Source organism: Carettochelys insculpta, chromosome 1 (assembly GCF_033958435.1).
Source record: "Carettochelys insculpta isolate YL-2023 chromosome 1, ASM3395843v1, whole genome shotgun sequence".
Classification (NCBI taxonomy): domain Eukaryota; kingdom Metazoa; phylum Chordata; order Testudines; family Carettochelyidae; genus Carettochelys; species Carettochelys insculpta.
The window spans coordinates 214,055,592-214,074,137 of record NC_134137.1 but is presented as its reverse complement, the minus strand read 5'-3'; the positions used below and the strand labels follow the sequence as shown (position 1 = coordinate 214,074,137).

At 45.1% G+C, this 18,546-nt stretch overlaps 1 protein-coding gene across 4 annotated transcripts in view; it reads right to left on the bottom strand.

Annotated features, from left to right (window-relative positions):
• IFT57 (intraflagellar transport 57) overlaps window positions 1–14,784 on the bottom strand; it is a 54,089-nt gene extending 39,305 nt beyond the window's left edge. Inside the window, exons 1-2 of one of the 4 annotated variants that reach the window (XM_074998917.1) lie at window positions 14,535–14,784; window positions 6,035–6,197 (exon numbers count right to left, since the gene is read on the bottom strand). In XM_074998917.1, coding sequence (XP_074855018.1) covers window positions 6,035–6,197; window positions 14,535–14,710 — 339 coding nt within the window. In that variant the 5' untranslated portion in view covers window positions 14,711–14,784. Of the gene's footprint in view, window positions 1–6,034; window positions 6,198–11,022; window positions 11,746–13,923; window positions 13,986–14,534 lie in introns of those variants that run through there. The other 3 variants (XM_074998892.1, XM_074998902.1, XM_074998910.1) reach the window with 3 other exon arrangements.
• Window positions 14,785–18,546: the final 3,762 nt, after the last annotated feature.

Sequence of the window (18,546 nt, the reverse complement as noted above, 5' to 3'; positions counted from 1 at the left end):
TTCGAAGTTAGTGCCACTACTTCGAAGTAGCGTGCACGTGTAGACACAGCTTAGATCTTTAATCATTCTTGTTGCTCTTCCCTGGACCTTCTTCAATTTCTCCACATCTTTCTTGACATGTGGTGCCCAGAACTGGACACAATACTCCAACTTATGCCTACTGAGTGCTGAGTAGAGCGGAAGAATGACTTCTAATGTCTTGCTTGCAACACTCCTGTTAATGCATCCCAGACTCATGTTTGCTTTTTTTTTGCAACAGCATCACTGTTGACTCATATTTAGCTTGTGTCACATATGTGACAAATGGGGTATGTCTATTAAAATAATTCATCAAGTATGCTGGTTTTCTTTTGAGCAAACGAATCACATTGAGTATTGTAGAAACAGATACTTAGATATTTGGTTTCCATGAACTCTCCTTTGTTATGCTGTATACATACCAGTGCATTAATTTTTCCATAGATATCTCCCATATTTTTGAAGAATTCTTCTAGAGAGAATTTTCCAGTGAGAGAATATCAATAGGCAAGCACTAACAGATGAGAAATGAATTAATTTCCTTTTGTATGGCCATTTCCACCAAAAAACTGCAGGAGAACTAAGTATCCAACAAGCTGTAATCTTTGGTTCTGAATCACATTCAATACTATACTGTGGAGTATTCTCGGGTTGCAACCCTACTGTAGTTGCTGTTCAGGGCATATCTAGCCACATCAGTTCTTTTTCGTAGCACATGACACAAAGAACAGAGACTTTGTTGACTGCATTCCTAACTCCTTCCAGAAGGAGAGGCCTACGCATGTATTCATTGAATCAGGAAAAACTGAATTTCTCTCAGCCCTAAAAGCATTCAGTGAACAGATTATATCTCTGTCACTGTTTGGAACTATAGATTACAACTCATTTGTGCTTGTATGTTGCCTCTTTAAGGATTTATTAACTGGGGAAAAAAAGGTTTCTTTACGGATAAATAATTTATTACAGAATTGGCTACCGTGTTGTCTTTGATGGAGATGTAAGTGATATGGACTCTTAGGACTAGAAGCAACCAGAAAATTTTGTGAGTTTTGATGTAAGTGACCATTCTTTAATAAATCTAAACTGTCTGGGTGGCAAGACAGACTGGAGTGCCCAAGGGGACTGTCTGGCACTCCATGGTAAAGAGTGGTAAAGATGGTAAAGATCCAGGAATTCACATTTGTTACTGAGCTGATGGAACCTAATTACAGAGCAGGCGTGAGGAAACTTTTACATTGGGCCCCACTTTTTGTCTTTGTTATCAGCAGGACCCCACCCCCACCCTGTCCAGAAGTGAGAGGTGTTCTCCCAGAAGTCACGCGGCACGCTCCCTCAGTGACTGCGGAGGCAGGGGCGGGAGGCAGCAGAGGCCAATCACACTTATGGAATTTCACACCCCCCCAATTTACACAAACCTGCTTTAGGGTGTCACAGGGTTTCTTCTTGTTCCTGCAGATAAAGACTAACATAACCACCCCTCTGAGACTAGTACCTTTTTTTTTTTTTTAAATATAATATTAGTTCTCTGGCTTTCCAGCTTTTAGTGTGCCCTCAATTCACATTTTCAAGGTTTTCCTCTGCAAATGAGAGGTCTAGAAATGTACTTGGAAAATAAAGTTGAGAATCACTTGACTCCAGGGGCTGGGCCTTTAAAAAAAACATGACGTATCATGAGACGTAATAAAAATCAGGAGAACTGGAAATGACAGACTAAAGTTAATGCGTGCTAGCTGCATACATTCCTAACTTTATATTTTTCCCTTCATAAATAATTTGTGTTGGTGCAGCACTTTGGACATACTGAAGTTCTAGATTTGATCACTTACTTGACATATAGCCTTATTTCATAGGGGACCTATGCCTCAAGGCAATTGGCTTGGTGCCAGGATAAGGAGTAAAAACCAGGACTGGGAATACGTGCTGGAACCTAGGGATATGGGTGGAGAGGGAAAAGGAGAAAAACTGTTTAAGAACACTTTATCAGATGCCCAATATCTACAATCCTACAACTAAGGAAGATGGCTATGTTAACAAAATTAATACGGTTTACAGAGGGAATGAAAGCAGCTATAATTTCTTGTATATGCATAAATAAAAACAAATGGGGGAAAGAGGAATTCAAAAGTAATTAATATAAATCAGAAGTTATGAAGTATAGATAATGAGTAAGGAAAACAAATGTACACAAGAAAAAATCTATGGCCTGCTAAGTTGAGGACAATAAAAAAGGTTTTTTTTTTTAAATGCAGGAACAAAAAGAATCATAGATATAGTATTGGTCAATTACTGCATGGAAACAGAACACTCCATAATAAGGCAAGAAAGGCAGAAGTGTTCAATAAACATAATCTGCTCTTCATTAGATAGAAAAACACATGAAGTACTCTTATATGACAAAGCAGCAGCAACTAAAATTAGATACTTTTAAATCAACAGATCCAGAGAACTTGCATCCAGGAGTTTTAAAAGAGCTGACTAAGGAGCTCACTGGACCATTAATACTGGTTTAGCCTCCTCTGGTTCTGGCATAGGTCCTGTAGCTCCACCTGGGATCTGCGCAGTGCCTGCTGCCCAGTGCAGCGCTAGAGGCTACTGGGAATGTTGAGAAACTCGGAAGCTGCCCAGTGCAGATCCGAGTGGCCGTCCAGATGGAGGAGGAGGAGGATGGCAGAGTCCCACGCCTGGCTGCACTGGGTGGGGGCAACTACAGTGAGGATGACTGCGGCCTATACGGTAAATGTAGGTACAGTGCTTAGGACGTGTGCATTGCCCAGCCTGGCTCTGCTGCGCTGGGGAGCCCAGGTGGCAGCGCAGCTAGTGTCTGCCTGGGGAGCTGCCCCCCCCGGCCTCATTTGGCTAGGGGGCTGCTGCAGGGTGTTGGATGTGGGCCAGGGGTTTCTGGTCCTTCCTCTGGTGTCGAGTGCTGTTGTTAGCCGGCTGCCAGGCTGCAGCAGTGGTACTGCAAGAAGGTGGTTGGCACCTGATGCAATGAAGGCTTGGCCAGAGCCGCTGCTCTAACTCGGTTTGGGCATTGCACCAGCAGCAGGGGCCTCTGCCTCTTAAGATGTGTGTAGCTGGAGACGTGTCTGGCATGGCGCTGGCAAGATGCTCTCCTTGGGGCCGAGGCGAGGGAGAGGGCCCCAGGTGATGTGGCACACCAGTGGGGTGGGGGACAGGTTCACTAGTGCTGGAGACCCGAGACCAGGAGGAGCTGTGAGCTGTGGCTGGAGGCAGCTGTGTTTGTTCATATCAGTTTGCAAAGATTCCTCTGCAAAGCCATTGTGGAGTGTGCTTAAAGGTGCCCTGAGGCCAGATAGGTTGACTTTTGAACCAGAGCAAGACAGGGCTAGAAGGGGCCTGGAGAGGTCAGTCCAGCCTCCTGATAAAGATAGCTATGTTCACCAGGTCCTATCTCTGCCAGGTACCTATCCCGCCTGTTCTAAGAAACCTCCAATAATGAGGATTCTTCAGCCTCCCTGGGAACTTAACTACTGTTACTGAATCACAGAAATGCAGCCCACCCCCGTCACAACCACCCCAACAGGGTGCCAAGATCTGTGTTGTGAGGCACACTGAGGTAAGGAATGTGGGAGGAAATAATGAACAAGGCTGGAAACTACAGACCCAAATTGTCCTTTGCCAATACACTACAGTGCATTAATAAAGAGGGCAAATACATTGCCTGGCTGGGGAGACTACTGGACCTAAGAGGATGAAATATCCCTGGCCAAGACAGGTGTTCCCTTTAATTTTTTTCCATATATGAGCAGAATAAATTTTATGCACACCATGTGCAATATGCACCACCACTAGAAACACATGCTGCTAACCTGCTGCGCAAGGACTCAGCTTACAGGGAACACTGGCCATGACTCTACAAATTCTCCAGTACTCACCCAGTGAATCTTTCATGTAAATCATTGGCTGAGTATTTCCTTATGAGCTAAGGGCTTTTCTAATCGCACTGAGTGGGCTGTGTTTACATGGCACAGTTTGCACAGAGTTGGGCGGAGAAAGAAGGACTAGACCCCATGCAATCCCTTAATGCTGCCGCAAGAAACTAGCGCTACATGGTGTGCTGCTGTGACTGGAAGGTTAGTCCCAAGATTGGTTATTAGCACAGTTGGTTTGTCAGTCTGTCTGTCTCTGTCTGGAGCGTGACACACCGGCCACTCTCAGCAAAGAGTTATCTTAGAAAAAAATACATCAAAGCCCTCAGTACAGCTCAGTCCAAGGGCTTTACTTCAGACTAAAGCTGCAGTAATGAGTTGTGGCATTCCTGCTTGGTGGAGTGTGTGATGCTCTTAGCAAAACTCTCCTGGAAATTAGAAGGGCTTCTGTCTGCTGCTAGTTACTTGTTCCGACACTAAATCCTGTTCTGTAATTGGGCAGCCTTAGGTAGATGAACAGCTTGTAGGCTCAGTAATATTCTTGTAATGTGTACATCCAAGTGACAATAGTGATCCTTTCAGGATTGTTGATAATGCAAAGGGTGCACTGTGAATTTTCATATGCAGTTGTGACCATCAATCCACTTTCACAAAGTACAGTATTTGCAGATTTTATTACAGATGGAGGCATGGGGTTAACTGACCAGTTAACACATTTTTAAACACAACTGACTTGGGATTGTGTGGTGGTTAACAACACGTTAATTAGAACTTGAACATTTTTATAAAACCTTTTCAGACCACATACTTGCTTCAATTAAAGGTGCAGTTTATTACTGATCAGTACATCCCCAGTGTGCAAAAAGTTACATTGGCATAAAAGTGCTTTGTACCAGTATAAACCATCCTTCTTCGCTAACTGAAATAAGAGAGACCAGTATAACCAGAGCTTTTTTTCCTGCCAGAACCCTAACCTCAACCCTGGGTATAACTGGCTCTGGGGGAGAGGAGGGGTATATGGTAAGACCTGGGAGTGGAGGGGGATATGGTAAGAGCTGGAGGCGCCTGGCTCTGGGGGAGGGGAAGGGGATCGTCCCTCAAACATTCTGAAAATCTGGCAACCCTAGAGTGGCATGGCCTCCCACACAGCTGCCAGAGACATGGGAGGGGGGTGTTGCCCACAGCTGCCTGGTGCAGGCACAGGGCAGCTGCAGCCAGAAGCCTCTGTGTGCCTCACAGGTAACCTCCTATAACTAGCTGCTACCGGCCTCTTCCCCCCAGGGAGGGCAAGGAGGGCAATAAATGCAGCCAGCCTGGTTGCCAGGGGGCCAGAAGCCCTGCAGTCAGCTGTCAGCACACCCACCCGTGCACACCCTCCCTCACTTCCTGTGCAGCCCTGTCACACCCCCTGCAAGCGACCCCTAGAAACACGGGCCCTGCTGAAGCAGGAGAGAAGGGGACATGGCAGATCCATCACACATAGCCCCCCACCCACCCATGACAACATAGGCACTGACAACATGAAGCATATTTGAAAAGTCTTACAGTCTTCTACCATGGATAACTTTTATATATTTTTGTTCTCCAATGCCAGTGTTGTAGGGGTAAAATAGTTGTTACATATTTTAGGTGGTTTTTACATATCAGTGTGGGACATACGATTCTGCTGGATCGCTTTCTATCAAAAAAGTGTTTTATGACCATTATTTTGAATTATTTTCATTAAAATTGAACACCCTAACCCCTATGAGGAATCATAAGACTTGAGCTCTGGTGGGGGAGTTCTGTGGCTGTGTTATACAGGCAGTCAGACTCATGGTCGTAACAGTCCCTTCTGGCCTTGGATTCTATGACTTCCTTAGAGCTTTGTGGGTGATAATAGCAGCCAAGGATAAGAGAAAACAATGTAGAATAAAATCATTTTTGCAGTTCACCACACAGAATTAGTGCACCAAACTTTATAAGCTTCATGTTAAGCATCATAGTATGAAACTTACAAATGACAAATTTGGGTCTTTGGAAATGTGAACACAGAGATAGAAAAAAAAAAAACAGTAAGTATAATTTCTGAAGTTTATGATCACATGAAGCACACCTTTGAAAACACAAATACGTTCAACACTTACAAATGATCGCAACTCTGAGAGTATGTTTGATATTGTTGCGTTGGGGTCATCATATTCTTGCGGCTGTTCAAAGGGATGTCCTGCTTTTGTAATCAGCCAAGCAGCAATAGTGCAAAACATGTAGAACTGCTCACCAGGATTAGTGGGTAATGCAAAGTAGTGCCTATTTGAAAAGGGGAAAAAAAGTTAAATACGAAAGTCTCTGAATTACTGAGAAGTCTCAGTTACAGGGCAACACAACATGGGAAAGCCGTTTCTTAACAATTTGCAACGAACTATTCAGAGTTACTAATTTCTACCATAAATAAGGTCACAAAATGAGAGCACTCAAGTCAATGATATCTATTGTGTATGAGAGACATAAAAGGGGACTAATTTCTAAGAGACTAAAGCTTTTACATCAAGTTTGCTTCTCCTGCCTCGAGTAAATGAGCAACCAACAAATGTGTCTTGATGTAATAGTCTGTAAACTGTTTTGAAGCTCCTTGGGGAACTTAACAGACCTTGGTCCTCCCTCTCTAGCTTGCTCATTTAGCTCCCTCTCCAGCTTTCAGTTGGGCTCATGCAGTTTCAATTATTCTGAACTGAGCTAGCCTCTTATTCTTCATAAAACGCATAATTGCTCTTCTACATCACTCTTAGAGTCTTAAGATACAATGGGCTCAATTCTCTTCCCTCTTTGCATTTATTTCTGTCATTTCAGACTCTAGCCCTATTATGCCAAAGACATCACCTTCAAGTGATCACTTTGCAAGGGTCTATGCATAATGCTCCTGAAAATAAATCACCTAAATAGTATCCAACATTTTTAACAAATCCATAATGGTATGTGTTACACGGCACCATCTTACCTGCTATTTATTTGAGTGCGTCCGTGAGTCTGTCTGTTTAAGAACTACTCCTAAACAGAGCTACAAATACCAAATTTGGCATGCAGCTTCATAGAATCATAGAACACTAGAACTGCAAGGGACTTGAAGTGGCCATCAAGTCCAGTCCCCTGCCCTGCCAGCAGGACTGAACACCATTCGATAGGTGTCTATCTAACCTGCTCTTAAATATCTCCAGAGATGGAGATTCCACAACCTCCCTATATAACTTATTTCAGTGTTTAACCACCCTGACAGTTAGGAAGTTTTCCTCTAGTGTCTAATCTAAACTGCCCTTGATACAGTTTAAGCCCATTGCTCCTTGTCTTATCCTTAGAGGCCAAGAAGAAAAATTTTTCTCCCTCCTCCTTGTAACCCTCCTTGAGGGACTTGAAAACCACTATCATGTCCCCTCTAAGTCTTCTCTCTTCTAAACTAAACAAGCCCAGTTCTTTTAGTCTTCTCTCATAGCTCGTGTTTTCTAGACCTTTAATCATTCTTGTTGCTCTTCTCTGAGCCTCCTTCAATTTTTCCACATCTTTCTTGAAATGTGGTCCACAAAACTGGACACAATACTCCAACTAAGGCCTAATGAGTGCTTAGCAGAACAGAAGAATGACTTCTCATGTCTTGCTCGCAACACTCCTGTTAATGCATCCCAGAATCATGGTTGTTTTTTTTTGCAACAGCATCACACTGTTGAATCATAGTTAGCTTATAGAATCATGGAAGAGTAGGACTGGAAGGGACCTCGAGAGGCCATCGAGTCCAGCCCCCTGCCCTCATGGCAGGACCAAGCACTTTCTAGACCATCCCTGAAAGCCATCTATCCAACCTCTTCTTAAATAGCTCCAGTGATGGAGATTCTACCACCTCCCTTGGCAATTCATTCCAGTGTTTGATCACCCTGACAGTTAGGAACTTTTTCCTAATGTCCAACCTGAACCTCCCCTGCTGCAATTCAAGTCCATTGCCTCTTGTTCTATCCTCAGAGGCAAGGAAGAACAAGTTCCCTCCCTCTGCCTTATGACACCCTTTTAGATACCTGAAAACTGCTATCACGTCCCCCCTCAATCTTCTCTTTTTCAAACTAAACAAGCCCAATTCTTTCAGCCTTTCTTCATAGGTCATATTCTCTAGACCTTTGATCATTCTTGTTGCTCTCCTCTGGACCCTCTCCAATTTTGCCACATCCTTCCTGAACTGCGGTACCCAGAACTGGACACAATACTCCAGCTGAGGCCTAACCAGCGCAGAGTAGAGCAGAAGAATGACTTTTCGTGTCTTGTTCACAACACACCTGTTAATGCATCCTAGAATCATGTTTGCTTTTTTTGCAACAGCATCACACTGTTGACTCATATTTAGCTTGTGGTCCACTATAACCCCTAGATCCCTTTCTGCTGTACTCATTCCTAGGCAGTCCTTTCCCATTCTGTATGTGTGACACTGATTGTTCCTTCTTAAGTGGAGCACTTTGCATTTGTCCTTATTAAACTTCATCCTGTTTACCTCAGGCCATTTCTCCAGTTTATCCAGATCCTTTTGAATTGTGACCCTATCCTCCAAAGAAGTTGCAACTCCTCCCAGCTGGGTATCATCTGCAAACTTAATAAGTGTACTTTCTACGTCAACATCTAAATCGTTAATGAAGATATTGAACAGAACCGGTCCTAAAACAGACCCCTGCGGAATCCCACTAGTTATATTTTTCCAGCAGGATTGAAAACCATTAATAACCACTCTCTGGGTACGGTTACCTAGCCAGTTGTTCACCCACCTTATGGCAGCCCCATCTAAGTTGTATTTGCGTAGTTTATTGATAAGCATATTATGTGAGACCGTGTCAAATGCTTTACTGAAGTCTAGGCATACCACATCCACCGCTTCTCCCTCATCCACAAGGCTCGCTATCCCTAAATGCCTTTCCACAGTACTCCTTCCTAGACAGTTGCTTCCCATTCTGTATGTATGAAACTGATTGTTTTTTCCTAAGTGGAGTACTTTGCATTTGTCCTTATTAAACTTCATCCTCTTTAACTCGGACCATCTCTCCCGTTTGTCCAGATCATTTTGAAGTATAAGCCTATGCTTCAAAGCAGTTGCAATCCCTCCCAGCTTGGTATCATCTGCAAACTTAATAAGCATATTCTCTATGTATCTAAATCGTTGATGAAGATATTGAATAGAAATGGTCCTGAAGCAGATCCCTGCAGAACCCCACTTGTTATGTCCTTCCAGTGTGACTGCAAACCATTAATAACTACTCTCTGGGAACGGTTATCCAGCCAGTTATGCACCCACCTTATAGTGGTCCCATCTAGGTTGCATTTGCTTAGTTTATTGACAGAAAGATCATGCGAGACCATGTCTAATGCCTTACTCAAGTCTAGGTATACCACATCCACCGCCTCTCCCTTATTCACAAGACTTGTTATCCTGTCAAAAAAACCTATTAGATTGGTCCGGCATGATTTGTCTTTTTATCACCTTTTATTTTCTTCCAGATGTTTGCTGAGGAATTCCTTAATTATTTAGCTCCATTATGTTTCCCAGCACGGAAGTTAAACTGACTGGTCTGTAGCATCCTGGGTTGCTCTTTTTTCCCTTTTCATAGATGGGCACTACATTTGCCCTTTTCCAGTCTTCTGGAATCTCTCCCTACTTCCAGGAGTTTTCAAAGATGATAGCTAAAAGCTCACCTTAAGTATTCAAGGATGCATTTCATCAGGCCCTGGTGACTTGAAGACTTCCAATCTTTCTAAGTAACTTTTAAATTGTTCTTTATGTATTTTATCCTCTAACCTACCCGCTTCCCACGAGCATGCCTGATGTTAGCATTTCTTCATTGGCCTTCTTGGTGAAGGCTGAAACAAAGAGACCGTTAAGCAGTTCTGCCATTTCCAAGGTTCGTGATATTGTTTCTCTCTCCTCATTGAGTAGTGGGTCTACCCTGTCCTTGGTCTTCTTCTTGCTTCTAATATATTTATAGAATGACTTCTTGTTACCTCTTATGTCTTTAGCTGTGCGTTGGCTTTTCTAATCTTGCTCCTGCATACATGTATTGTTTGCACATATACATCTTTCGTAAGTTCTCCTAATTTCCACTTTTTATATAACTCCTTTTTTATTTTGCGATCACGCAAGATCTCCTGGCTAAGCCAAGGCAGTCTTTGACCATACTTTATATCTTTCCTATGCAGTGGTATAGCTTGCTTTTGGACCCTTAATAACGTCCCTTTGAAAAACTTCCAACTCTCTTCAGTTGTTTTTTCTCATAATCTTGCTTCCTGCCAGCTCTGAGTTTATAAAAAATTTGCTTTCCTGAAATCCATTGTCTCTATTTTGCTGTTCTCCCTTTCACTCTATGATTTCATGGTCACCTTCTCTCAAGCTACCTTCCATTTCCAAATTCTCAAGGAGTTCCTCCCTATTTGTTAAAATCAAATCTAGAACTGCTTCCCCCCAGTAGCTTTTTCCACCTTCTAAACTAAAAATGGTCATATGCAGTTCAAGAATTTTCTGAATAGTCCGTGCCTCGCTGTGTTAGCTTCCTAACATATGTCTGGATAGTTGAAGTCCCCCATCACTACCAACTCCTGTGTTTTCGATAATTTTGTTAATTGTTTAGAGAAAGTCTCTTCCACCTCTTCTACCTGGCTAGGTGGTCTGTAGTAGACCCCCTACCATGACCTCACCCTTGTTTTTTTACCCCTTTTAATCTAACCCAGAGACTCTCAACCCGTCTGCCTCCTACATCCATCTCCACCTCAGTCCAGGTGTCCACATTTTTGATAGATAAGGCACTACCTCCTCCATGTTTACCCTGCCTATCCTTCCTGAATAAGTTGTACTGTTCTATACCAATATTTCAATCACGTGTATTGTCCTACCAAGTTTCTGTGATACCAAGTATGTCGCAGTTGTATTTGTTTATTAGGATTTCAAGTTCTTCCTGCTTATTACCCATACTTCTTGCATTTGTACATAGTTACCTAAGATACTGATTTGCTTTTGCCTCCCAGTTCTGCCTAGTCCCCCTTTTCTTTCTGCGATTATCGCCCATTATCCCTCCCATTTCCAACCCAACTCCCAGGTCTCCAGGTTTTTTTTACTTACCTGCAGCCTTTAGTCACCTGTCCCCATCAAACCTTCCACTTTTCACAGCTTAAGTCAAATTAAGGGTTTGATTGTGCCAGAAAAATGGGATGTGCCTGGAATCAGATTGCTTCTCAGAAACTCATACAGAAAAGAGACAAAATCACCAGTCAGGTGAAAGTGGCTGGCTCAGGGTGCACCCCACTCCCTGAGACTGCCTAAGCCCCGAGTTGTCTGTCCGGCGGGTGCTCTTTAGAGATGGAGGGGGGGACTAAAGCTCCCTCGCCACCCCTTGTTTTGTGCAGGAACATCGCAGGCTGCTTCCCTTTGTCAGGAGCAAGGGAGAAATACAGTTTGCTGCATTCTTTACTCTGGCTGTGGAGCGTAGGGGAAAACCAAACCTGGATCTGCCTCAGCTAGGGGACAGGCACTCCTCCCACAGCTGTGTCTGTTGGAGCTTCAGTGGCCAAGGAGAGCTGCTTCTCACCTGTTGCCAGGCTGCTGCAGTGAGAGAGGGTTGGGGTAGTCCTTTCTCCCCAGGGCAGCTTGCACACTTAACTCTCATCCCCAGCCCTGAACAATGATTTAAAACATGTACATTTCCATTTTATTTTCCAAACAAAATAAATAATCTGGGTAAGTCTTCCAGTGTATCATATACAAAATAATCAAAAATCTGTTTCATTTTATGTATGTCTATGGACAGCTATTTGTAACTCAACATAAAAATTTAAAACGCTATTTTAAACAATTATCAAAACTGACACAAAACTAACATCAACGCAATACTGCCATAATGTACACAGAAAAACATTAACACAACTGATAGTGAAACATTAAAACCACCAGAAACATTTACTCAATGTGTGCTGACTTTGCCCCTTTCCCAGTGCAGTATGTTTATACTAGAAGATTTATTTAGCATTGCTTGGGCCCTTCCAAGCACGGCACTGGAAGATGAGGCGGTGTTCAGGGCAGGGGATAGGGTCTCAGAGAAGGAGGTGGGAAGTGTGGGGGGCTCAGGGAGGGAGGGAGGGTTCAGGAGTCAGGGCAGAGAGCTCAGGCGAAGGCAGCGTTGGGGGGGGCTTTACCTGGGATGTGTGCGGTGGTGAGGGTGCTGCTAGTACAATTGTGGCTCCCCTCAGGTGTCCAGTGCTGTGCTGCCTTGGTGGTACCTTGGGGGTGGGGAAGGGCAGAGGGAGAGAGGGGGGAAGAGGTGAGAGAGTTGGGCTTGGGCTGCCCTTTTGGCTCTTTGTGGTGGCAGTGGGCATGAGGTTCCTATCAGGCTCCTCCCTTTCCACAGTCTGGAAAAAAAACTGAATTCCAGGCTCATCCCATTTTTCTGGCGCAACAAAACCCTGATCTTGCTTTCAGATAGAATACGTGGAAGCTGCATACTGAATTTGGTGGTCTAACCTCTCACTGTTTAGGAGGAGTTCCTCAACGAAGAGATGCACAGACAGACTCATGGAAGATGCACAAAAGTCTCTAAAATGTCTAGCTATGTATATGTTAATAAAAAGAAAAGAAGAATCTCATAAATTTTCATTACTCCAACAGTTGAAGCTTTAAGGAACACACCAATTTTCAGCTCCACATTAGAATCTGACAATGGGCCACATCCCATCTGACAACATCCTATCTGACATATCTGGCTTGTTTTTTCTCCTCTCTTGATGTATCCTACTGATAAAGGGCCATTTCCACCTGACTGTATAGACCTTGTCAGCTCTGGCCCTCCCTTCTACTGGGATCCCCCTCTTTAAATACTCCTCTGAACCACCCCACCCCCATTCATGCATCTGACGAAGCGAGTCTTTGCCCACAAAAGCTTATGGTGCGATATAGCTGTTAGTCTATAAGGTGCCACAGGACTTCTTGTTGTTCACCAGTTTTCATGGGACTTGTGACAAAATCATGGGTGTTGACAACACTGCTGTCTGCCAACATGCAAGTTACAGGTTTTGAAATTTTAGATTGCAAGCTCTTCAAGGCAGAAGGTGGCACATCCTCTGAGGTGCAAGTACTGCACATAAGAATATGGGGCCTTGAACCCATTCAGAGGCTCTAGTGACTAATGAAATATGAGTAATAATTTCACTGTTTCACCCATCTCTGTACAGTTAGGTAATGCAGATAAAACTTGGATATCTTATAATACTTTGTTTTAAAGTAGACAAACTTAAAGACATTTAAGAAATTAATAAATCTGAGAAGATTTAAGGATTGTTTATTCGTAGACTATAGCTACACTAACACTTTTGATGGGAATACTTTTGTTGGTAAGGGGTGTGGGAAAAACCCTCACCCAACTGACAAAACCATCATTGACAAAAGCACCAGTGTGCACAGCTCTAAATCAGCAGTAGAGCATTACTGTCGTAGCTACTGCCGCTCATAGGGGTAGTTTAATTATGGTGGGGGAGAAGTCTCACTTGCTGGCAGAAAGAGTAGCTACACAGGGGACCTTACGTTGGCACAGCTCCACAGTACAGTTATACCACTGTAAGGTCCATAGTACAGACATAGCTCTACAGTGCTGCAATTTTGCCACTGTAATGCTTTGTGAAGATACTACCTTTGCCAACAGAAGAGCACAGTTAGATTGGTATAACTACAATGCTCAGAGGCATGGACAGTTATACCAACATAAGTTTGTATCCTAGACCTGGGCGTAATTAGGTAGCATACACATATGACCAATGTTAATCCTGCTAATGAATACCTTTCCCTTTCTATTTGACCCCATTCTCTATGAATTTATGCTCAGATTGTAACACAGGATTCAGCAACCTTTCCGAGGTGGAATGCCAAAATTTGACCTTTTGACTGCTCCATGTTGTCTGAATGTCAGTGACACTTTTAAAAATTACTAATGGTTCTACTTTGACAACTTTGTTAATAAATGAGACACAGATTTACCATTTAGCTGGTGATTGACAGCATTAGCTGGTCTTTTGTTAATCCACAGGCGGCAGGGCTTTGAGCAAGCTCCCAGCTGCATAGGGGAAGAGGGGTGGTGCTGAGCTATCAGCTCACATGCCACTTTTGGCACCCGGGCCGGGGGCTGTTGACCCGTTGTGAGCTCTTTGGGAAAGGAAACCATGTTCCTTTCCCTGGGCTGTACTGGGGTGGCACAACAAAGACCCGGCCCACAGCTCTCCCCACACCCCGCAGCTCACGTCCACAGAGCGAACAACAAGCCATCTCCACCCCCATGCGATCTCGGAGGGGCTGCTCAGAGGGGGGCGGCTAGCCAGCCCGGAGCGGGAGGTCAGACGCCGGTGTCCGTTCGGTCAGCGTCCCCGCGCTGCCTGCCAGGCGAGCGCAGCCCGGCTCAGCGCTGAGCCCTCCCCCGGGGCTGGGGTTGGGGCTGGGCCCGGGCCCGAGGCTGCCGCTTCAATCCCAGCGAGCCCCGTTCCCAGGTCCGCCCCGCGCGCGGCGGACGGCCCCTATTCTACCCGGCCCCGCCCGTCCCGGTGCGCACCGCGCCAGGCCAGACGGCGCGGGCCGGCGGCGGGGTCAGGGCTCACCTGGACAGGGGCCGCAGGTGGTGGCGCCGCAGCGCCTCCTCCTCGTAGTTGAGCAGCTTCAGCTTCTCCAGCAAATCCTCCATCAGCACAAACATGTGATAGGCCGCGCCCGGGCCCCGCTCCGCCGCCTCCAGCTCCTCGCCGCCGCGGCGCCCGCCGCCGGTCTCCTCCGCCATTGCCTCGGGCTTCGGCTGTCCCCCGCCGCCGCAGCGTCACCAAGGAAACAAACCCCAACCAGTGTTTCCTCTCTCCCGCACCCCCCCGCCCCGTCAGCGTTCCACCAATCACGTCTTCGCACTCCCGCCCAGCCTTCCCCCGCTGGGGCTGAGGCCGGGCAGTTGCCAGCGTTCCACCAGTTACCAGACCGGTACGGATCTCTGCTCACTCATCCAATCAGCTCTCAGCGCCGGAACTCAGCCCCGCCCCGCCGAGGCTCCTAAGAGTGAAAGGCATCAATGAAAGGGGCGTGCGCATTTTGGGTACGTCATTTCCGTTCGAAGTTGTGGCTGGGTAGACGCTGCCGGGGTGGCTTTCCTTCCTCGCCCTCTGATAGGCTGAGCCCAAGAAGCGTTCGAAAGCGCTGGGGGCCGGAGCGAAGACAGCCGAGAGGTGACTAAGAGTGGGGCGAGTGACAGCGTCCCGCACGCAGTGCATGGATCCCCCGCCCCATCCAGCTAGCGGGGTGGGCGTGCGCCACACTCTCTCCGCCCTGCAGGGCTGGTCCCGGCCGCCGGCTAGAGGTGACTGCGTACTGTTTGAGGCCCAACCCGTGTCCCGCTGACGTGGTTGGGTGGGCAAGCTGGGGGGCAGTTGGCGCTAGCTCGCTGTGTGGTTTCCAGGGCCTTCCCAGCGCGGAACAACAGCTTTACGTGGTTTGACACTGGCTTTGTCGCACCCTTCCTCCAACAGCAGTTAGTGCAGTAAGACACTTCACCCAGCCCCCTCTCTCTGGGGAGGTGGCTGAGTTTAGCGTCGTAGAGCTGTAAGGAGAGGGAGGTGTGAGTACTTCTAGGGTAATGGGCAGTGAGCTGGTCTTCGCTGGTTACTTAAAAAAAACTCGCTTCGGACCCCTCGTCCATTTCACTTCGTCAGTCTCAGTTTGGCAGCACCTCACTTTTCGAATATGAAATTCACCTGTTGCTCCAGAAAAGACTCAAACCCACCTGCATACAGACGCCTCATGGGAACAGAGATTTCTTCTGTTCCCAATAGCTTTCAGCTGCAATAAATTCACTAGTAGGTGTTTGTAAGAGCAACACACCTTTGAACCTCAAGTCTTAATGCGTTGCTGAAGAGATTTTGACCTCCTAAGGAATGTTTGTTTACTCCACCTCTTTTAATAGCTAGCCACACGGTTGATTTCTGAACAACTGACTGCATGCTTCAACTGGCAGCAGTGATTTCATTTGTGAGTACTAATTTTGCATTTTAGACTAAAATGCTTAACAAAAGTTAAATTCTGTTAAAATGATGAAATGGGAATTCTGCTTTTTAAGAAGGGATTTATTTTGTCAGTAATTTAAAAGTTTAACTTCTTAAAAAGTACTTTCAAAACAAATACCATTGTTTCCTTCTTGTCCTTATTCTTATTCCTTTAATGTATGGAGTTGCAGTGGAGTTGTTGATCCTATTCTTGATATATTGTATTAATGGAGAGACAAGCTTAAGTACAGTAGTATCTTTTGTTTAGCTAGCTTTTGTTGGGGGATTTTGTCTGTTTTCTTTTCAGCTGACTAAATTTGATGTCCTTTTCGTATGCAGTATAGTTGTAACTCTGTCTGTGCCAGCATATAGTGCAGGGGTAAAGACAAGATATTAAGTCAACCACCTTGTCTCCAAAATTATACTCTAACAAAATGTTTAGAAACTCTAACAACTTGACAGATCAGTATAGTTACAGTAGGTCAAATAGTTTTGTTCTATTGATCAGGTGCCATATAAACAGTGATTTTTTTTTTTTAAACCAAAGTTATATTTAGAGATGGAAGCAGCAGTTACGTGCTGCTTTAGATAGTAATAGCTGAAGCAAGCAGAAGCCCACAAACAGGGTAAGGTACCACATGTCAAGCTAAATGAAAATCTAAGCCATGTACGTGGAAGGCTTTACCTGGAGACTGATGGGCAAAAGCAGAGACTGGGGGATGGATTGGATACATTAGTGTGTGTTTTGAGAAAGCAAGGAGCTGACAGAGACAGCTTGGTTTGGGCATGGTACTCTCACTGGAAGGGCAGAATTGGATCTGAATTTAACTGGTATACTTTTGGGCATCTGCACACATACATCTCTGAGGTATAGCAAGGGCACCTGTTCAAGGCTTCTTGCTCCTGGGCTATTTCCCTGCTGAAGAGTGTCCTGACTATACATGTTTAACCACTCTAATCCAGCAAACTAACCCAGCATGATTTTAGTTCACTGAATGGCCACTTATCATGGGTGTGGCCAAGTTTCCCTGCAGTCCTGTAAAGTTTTACAAGCACCAGTCCTGGCCCTGTGTTCTGTGCTGTTGTTTAGCTGTAATTTACCCCAGATGTCATCTACGAACCCAGTAAGCAGTGGAAGTGCTGTCAATATTTTCTAGCACATTAACCTCTGGCAAATTCTCATCAAGCACAGGTGAGGTCCCGAGAGCGCCAGAGGAGAGAGGTTCATCCTGTACTGCTGCCTCTTCGGCATCAGCGGGAGTACTTAAGCAAATCTATTTCTGTCCTCATGGGCATACACAGTGTAATTGTCAGTTAATTCATCACGCAACTGTTTATAAGCAAACACATTTATTCTTAAGGTAAAATTATTACAGAGGAGAACAAAAGCAATAAAAGAACCTATACTCATGCTAATGAGCTTATCTAAGATTACCCCATCGTTCCTAACAAGGTCTATGAGAGGTGATTAATCCTTAAACAGCACATAGGTGTCTTTCCTATGGTTACAAAATCATAATGGTTTCAACTTGGAACCAGTACATTCACTCTTGTGGAACCTCAGTAATTGAAAGCCATTTCAACCCTTTCCTGAGCAATGGGGCCCTATATGGACTGGAAATCCTGCCCGCTTGCTGGAGGAACAAGGCCCTGAGTTGGTTTGAACTCAAGCTGTTGATCAAAACATCCTTTGTCTCTTGGTCCTTGGAGAATCCAGTTTCAAGTGGTTTATTTGAACCTTTCTCTGGGTTGTGGTAGCTACACCATCATCGCTCATCATGGCAAATGCCAAAGGAACATAGAAGAGTGGAGATTGAAAGCCAGCCAGATTGACCTAACCAGGTCGTTAACACACACTGACTTTGTGTGTCATTGGTGATCTTACTGCACCGCTAAAACTTTTGTTGGCCACTTGGTTACTGATTGTGTGGCTGCATTCCTTTATAAATGTACTCTGTTGGTTTTCCATCCTAATATGTCACTGAAACTGCACTGGTGCAGACAGTTGAAGTTATTGCATTCAGCTACTACTACCCTCTCTGCTGCTCTTGGACTGCCACTTAATATGGAACAGCTGGCAAAGACAAGATGACTCAAATGCCAACCTGCTGCTCTTCACCCTTCTTGACCGTCCACAATGTAGTTGGTAGAACTGCGTTTTTATTGAGCTGCTGCTTTGTAGTAAGCTTAGTAGCTCAGTGATGCTGAAGGGGTTCAGACACAGCTGCTGCTGTAAGAGCACTCCTCCTAGCACTGTCCATTACTTCCCAAGTATTTGTACCACCTGTTCAATATCCTGTGTGGGAGGGAGTCAATAAGGCTCTGATTGTAATATTGAGCATTGGGATACTCGATGTAATAGCCAGTGAATTAGTTTTGTCTGGATTAATAACTAGACCAATGTGTGTCATGTATTGCCTGAACTGATTGTTCATCAGCTGCAGCAACTCGCCAAACTGAGCTGCATGAAATAAGAATACAAGGAGGGACTGATGAGGGAAAGAAGGTGCACATACAGGATTGGCATGAGGAGTGGAGGCAACACAGATACCCTGAAGGAGTGTGGAATGGGGTGGGGGGGGCGGGGGTG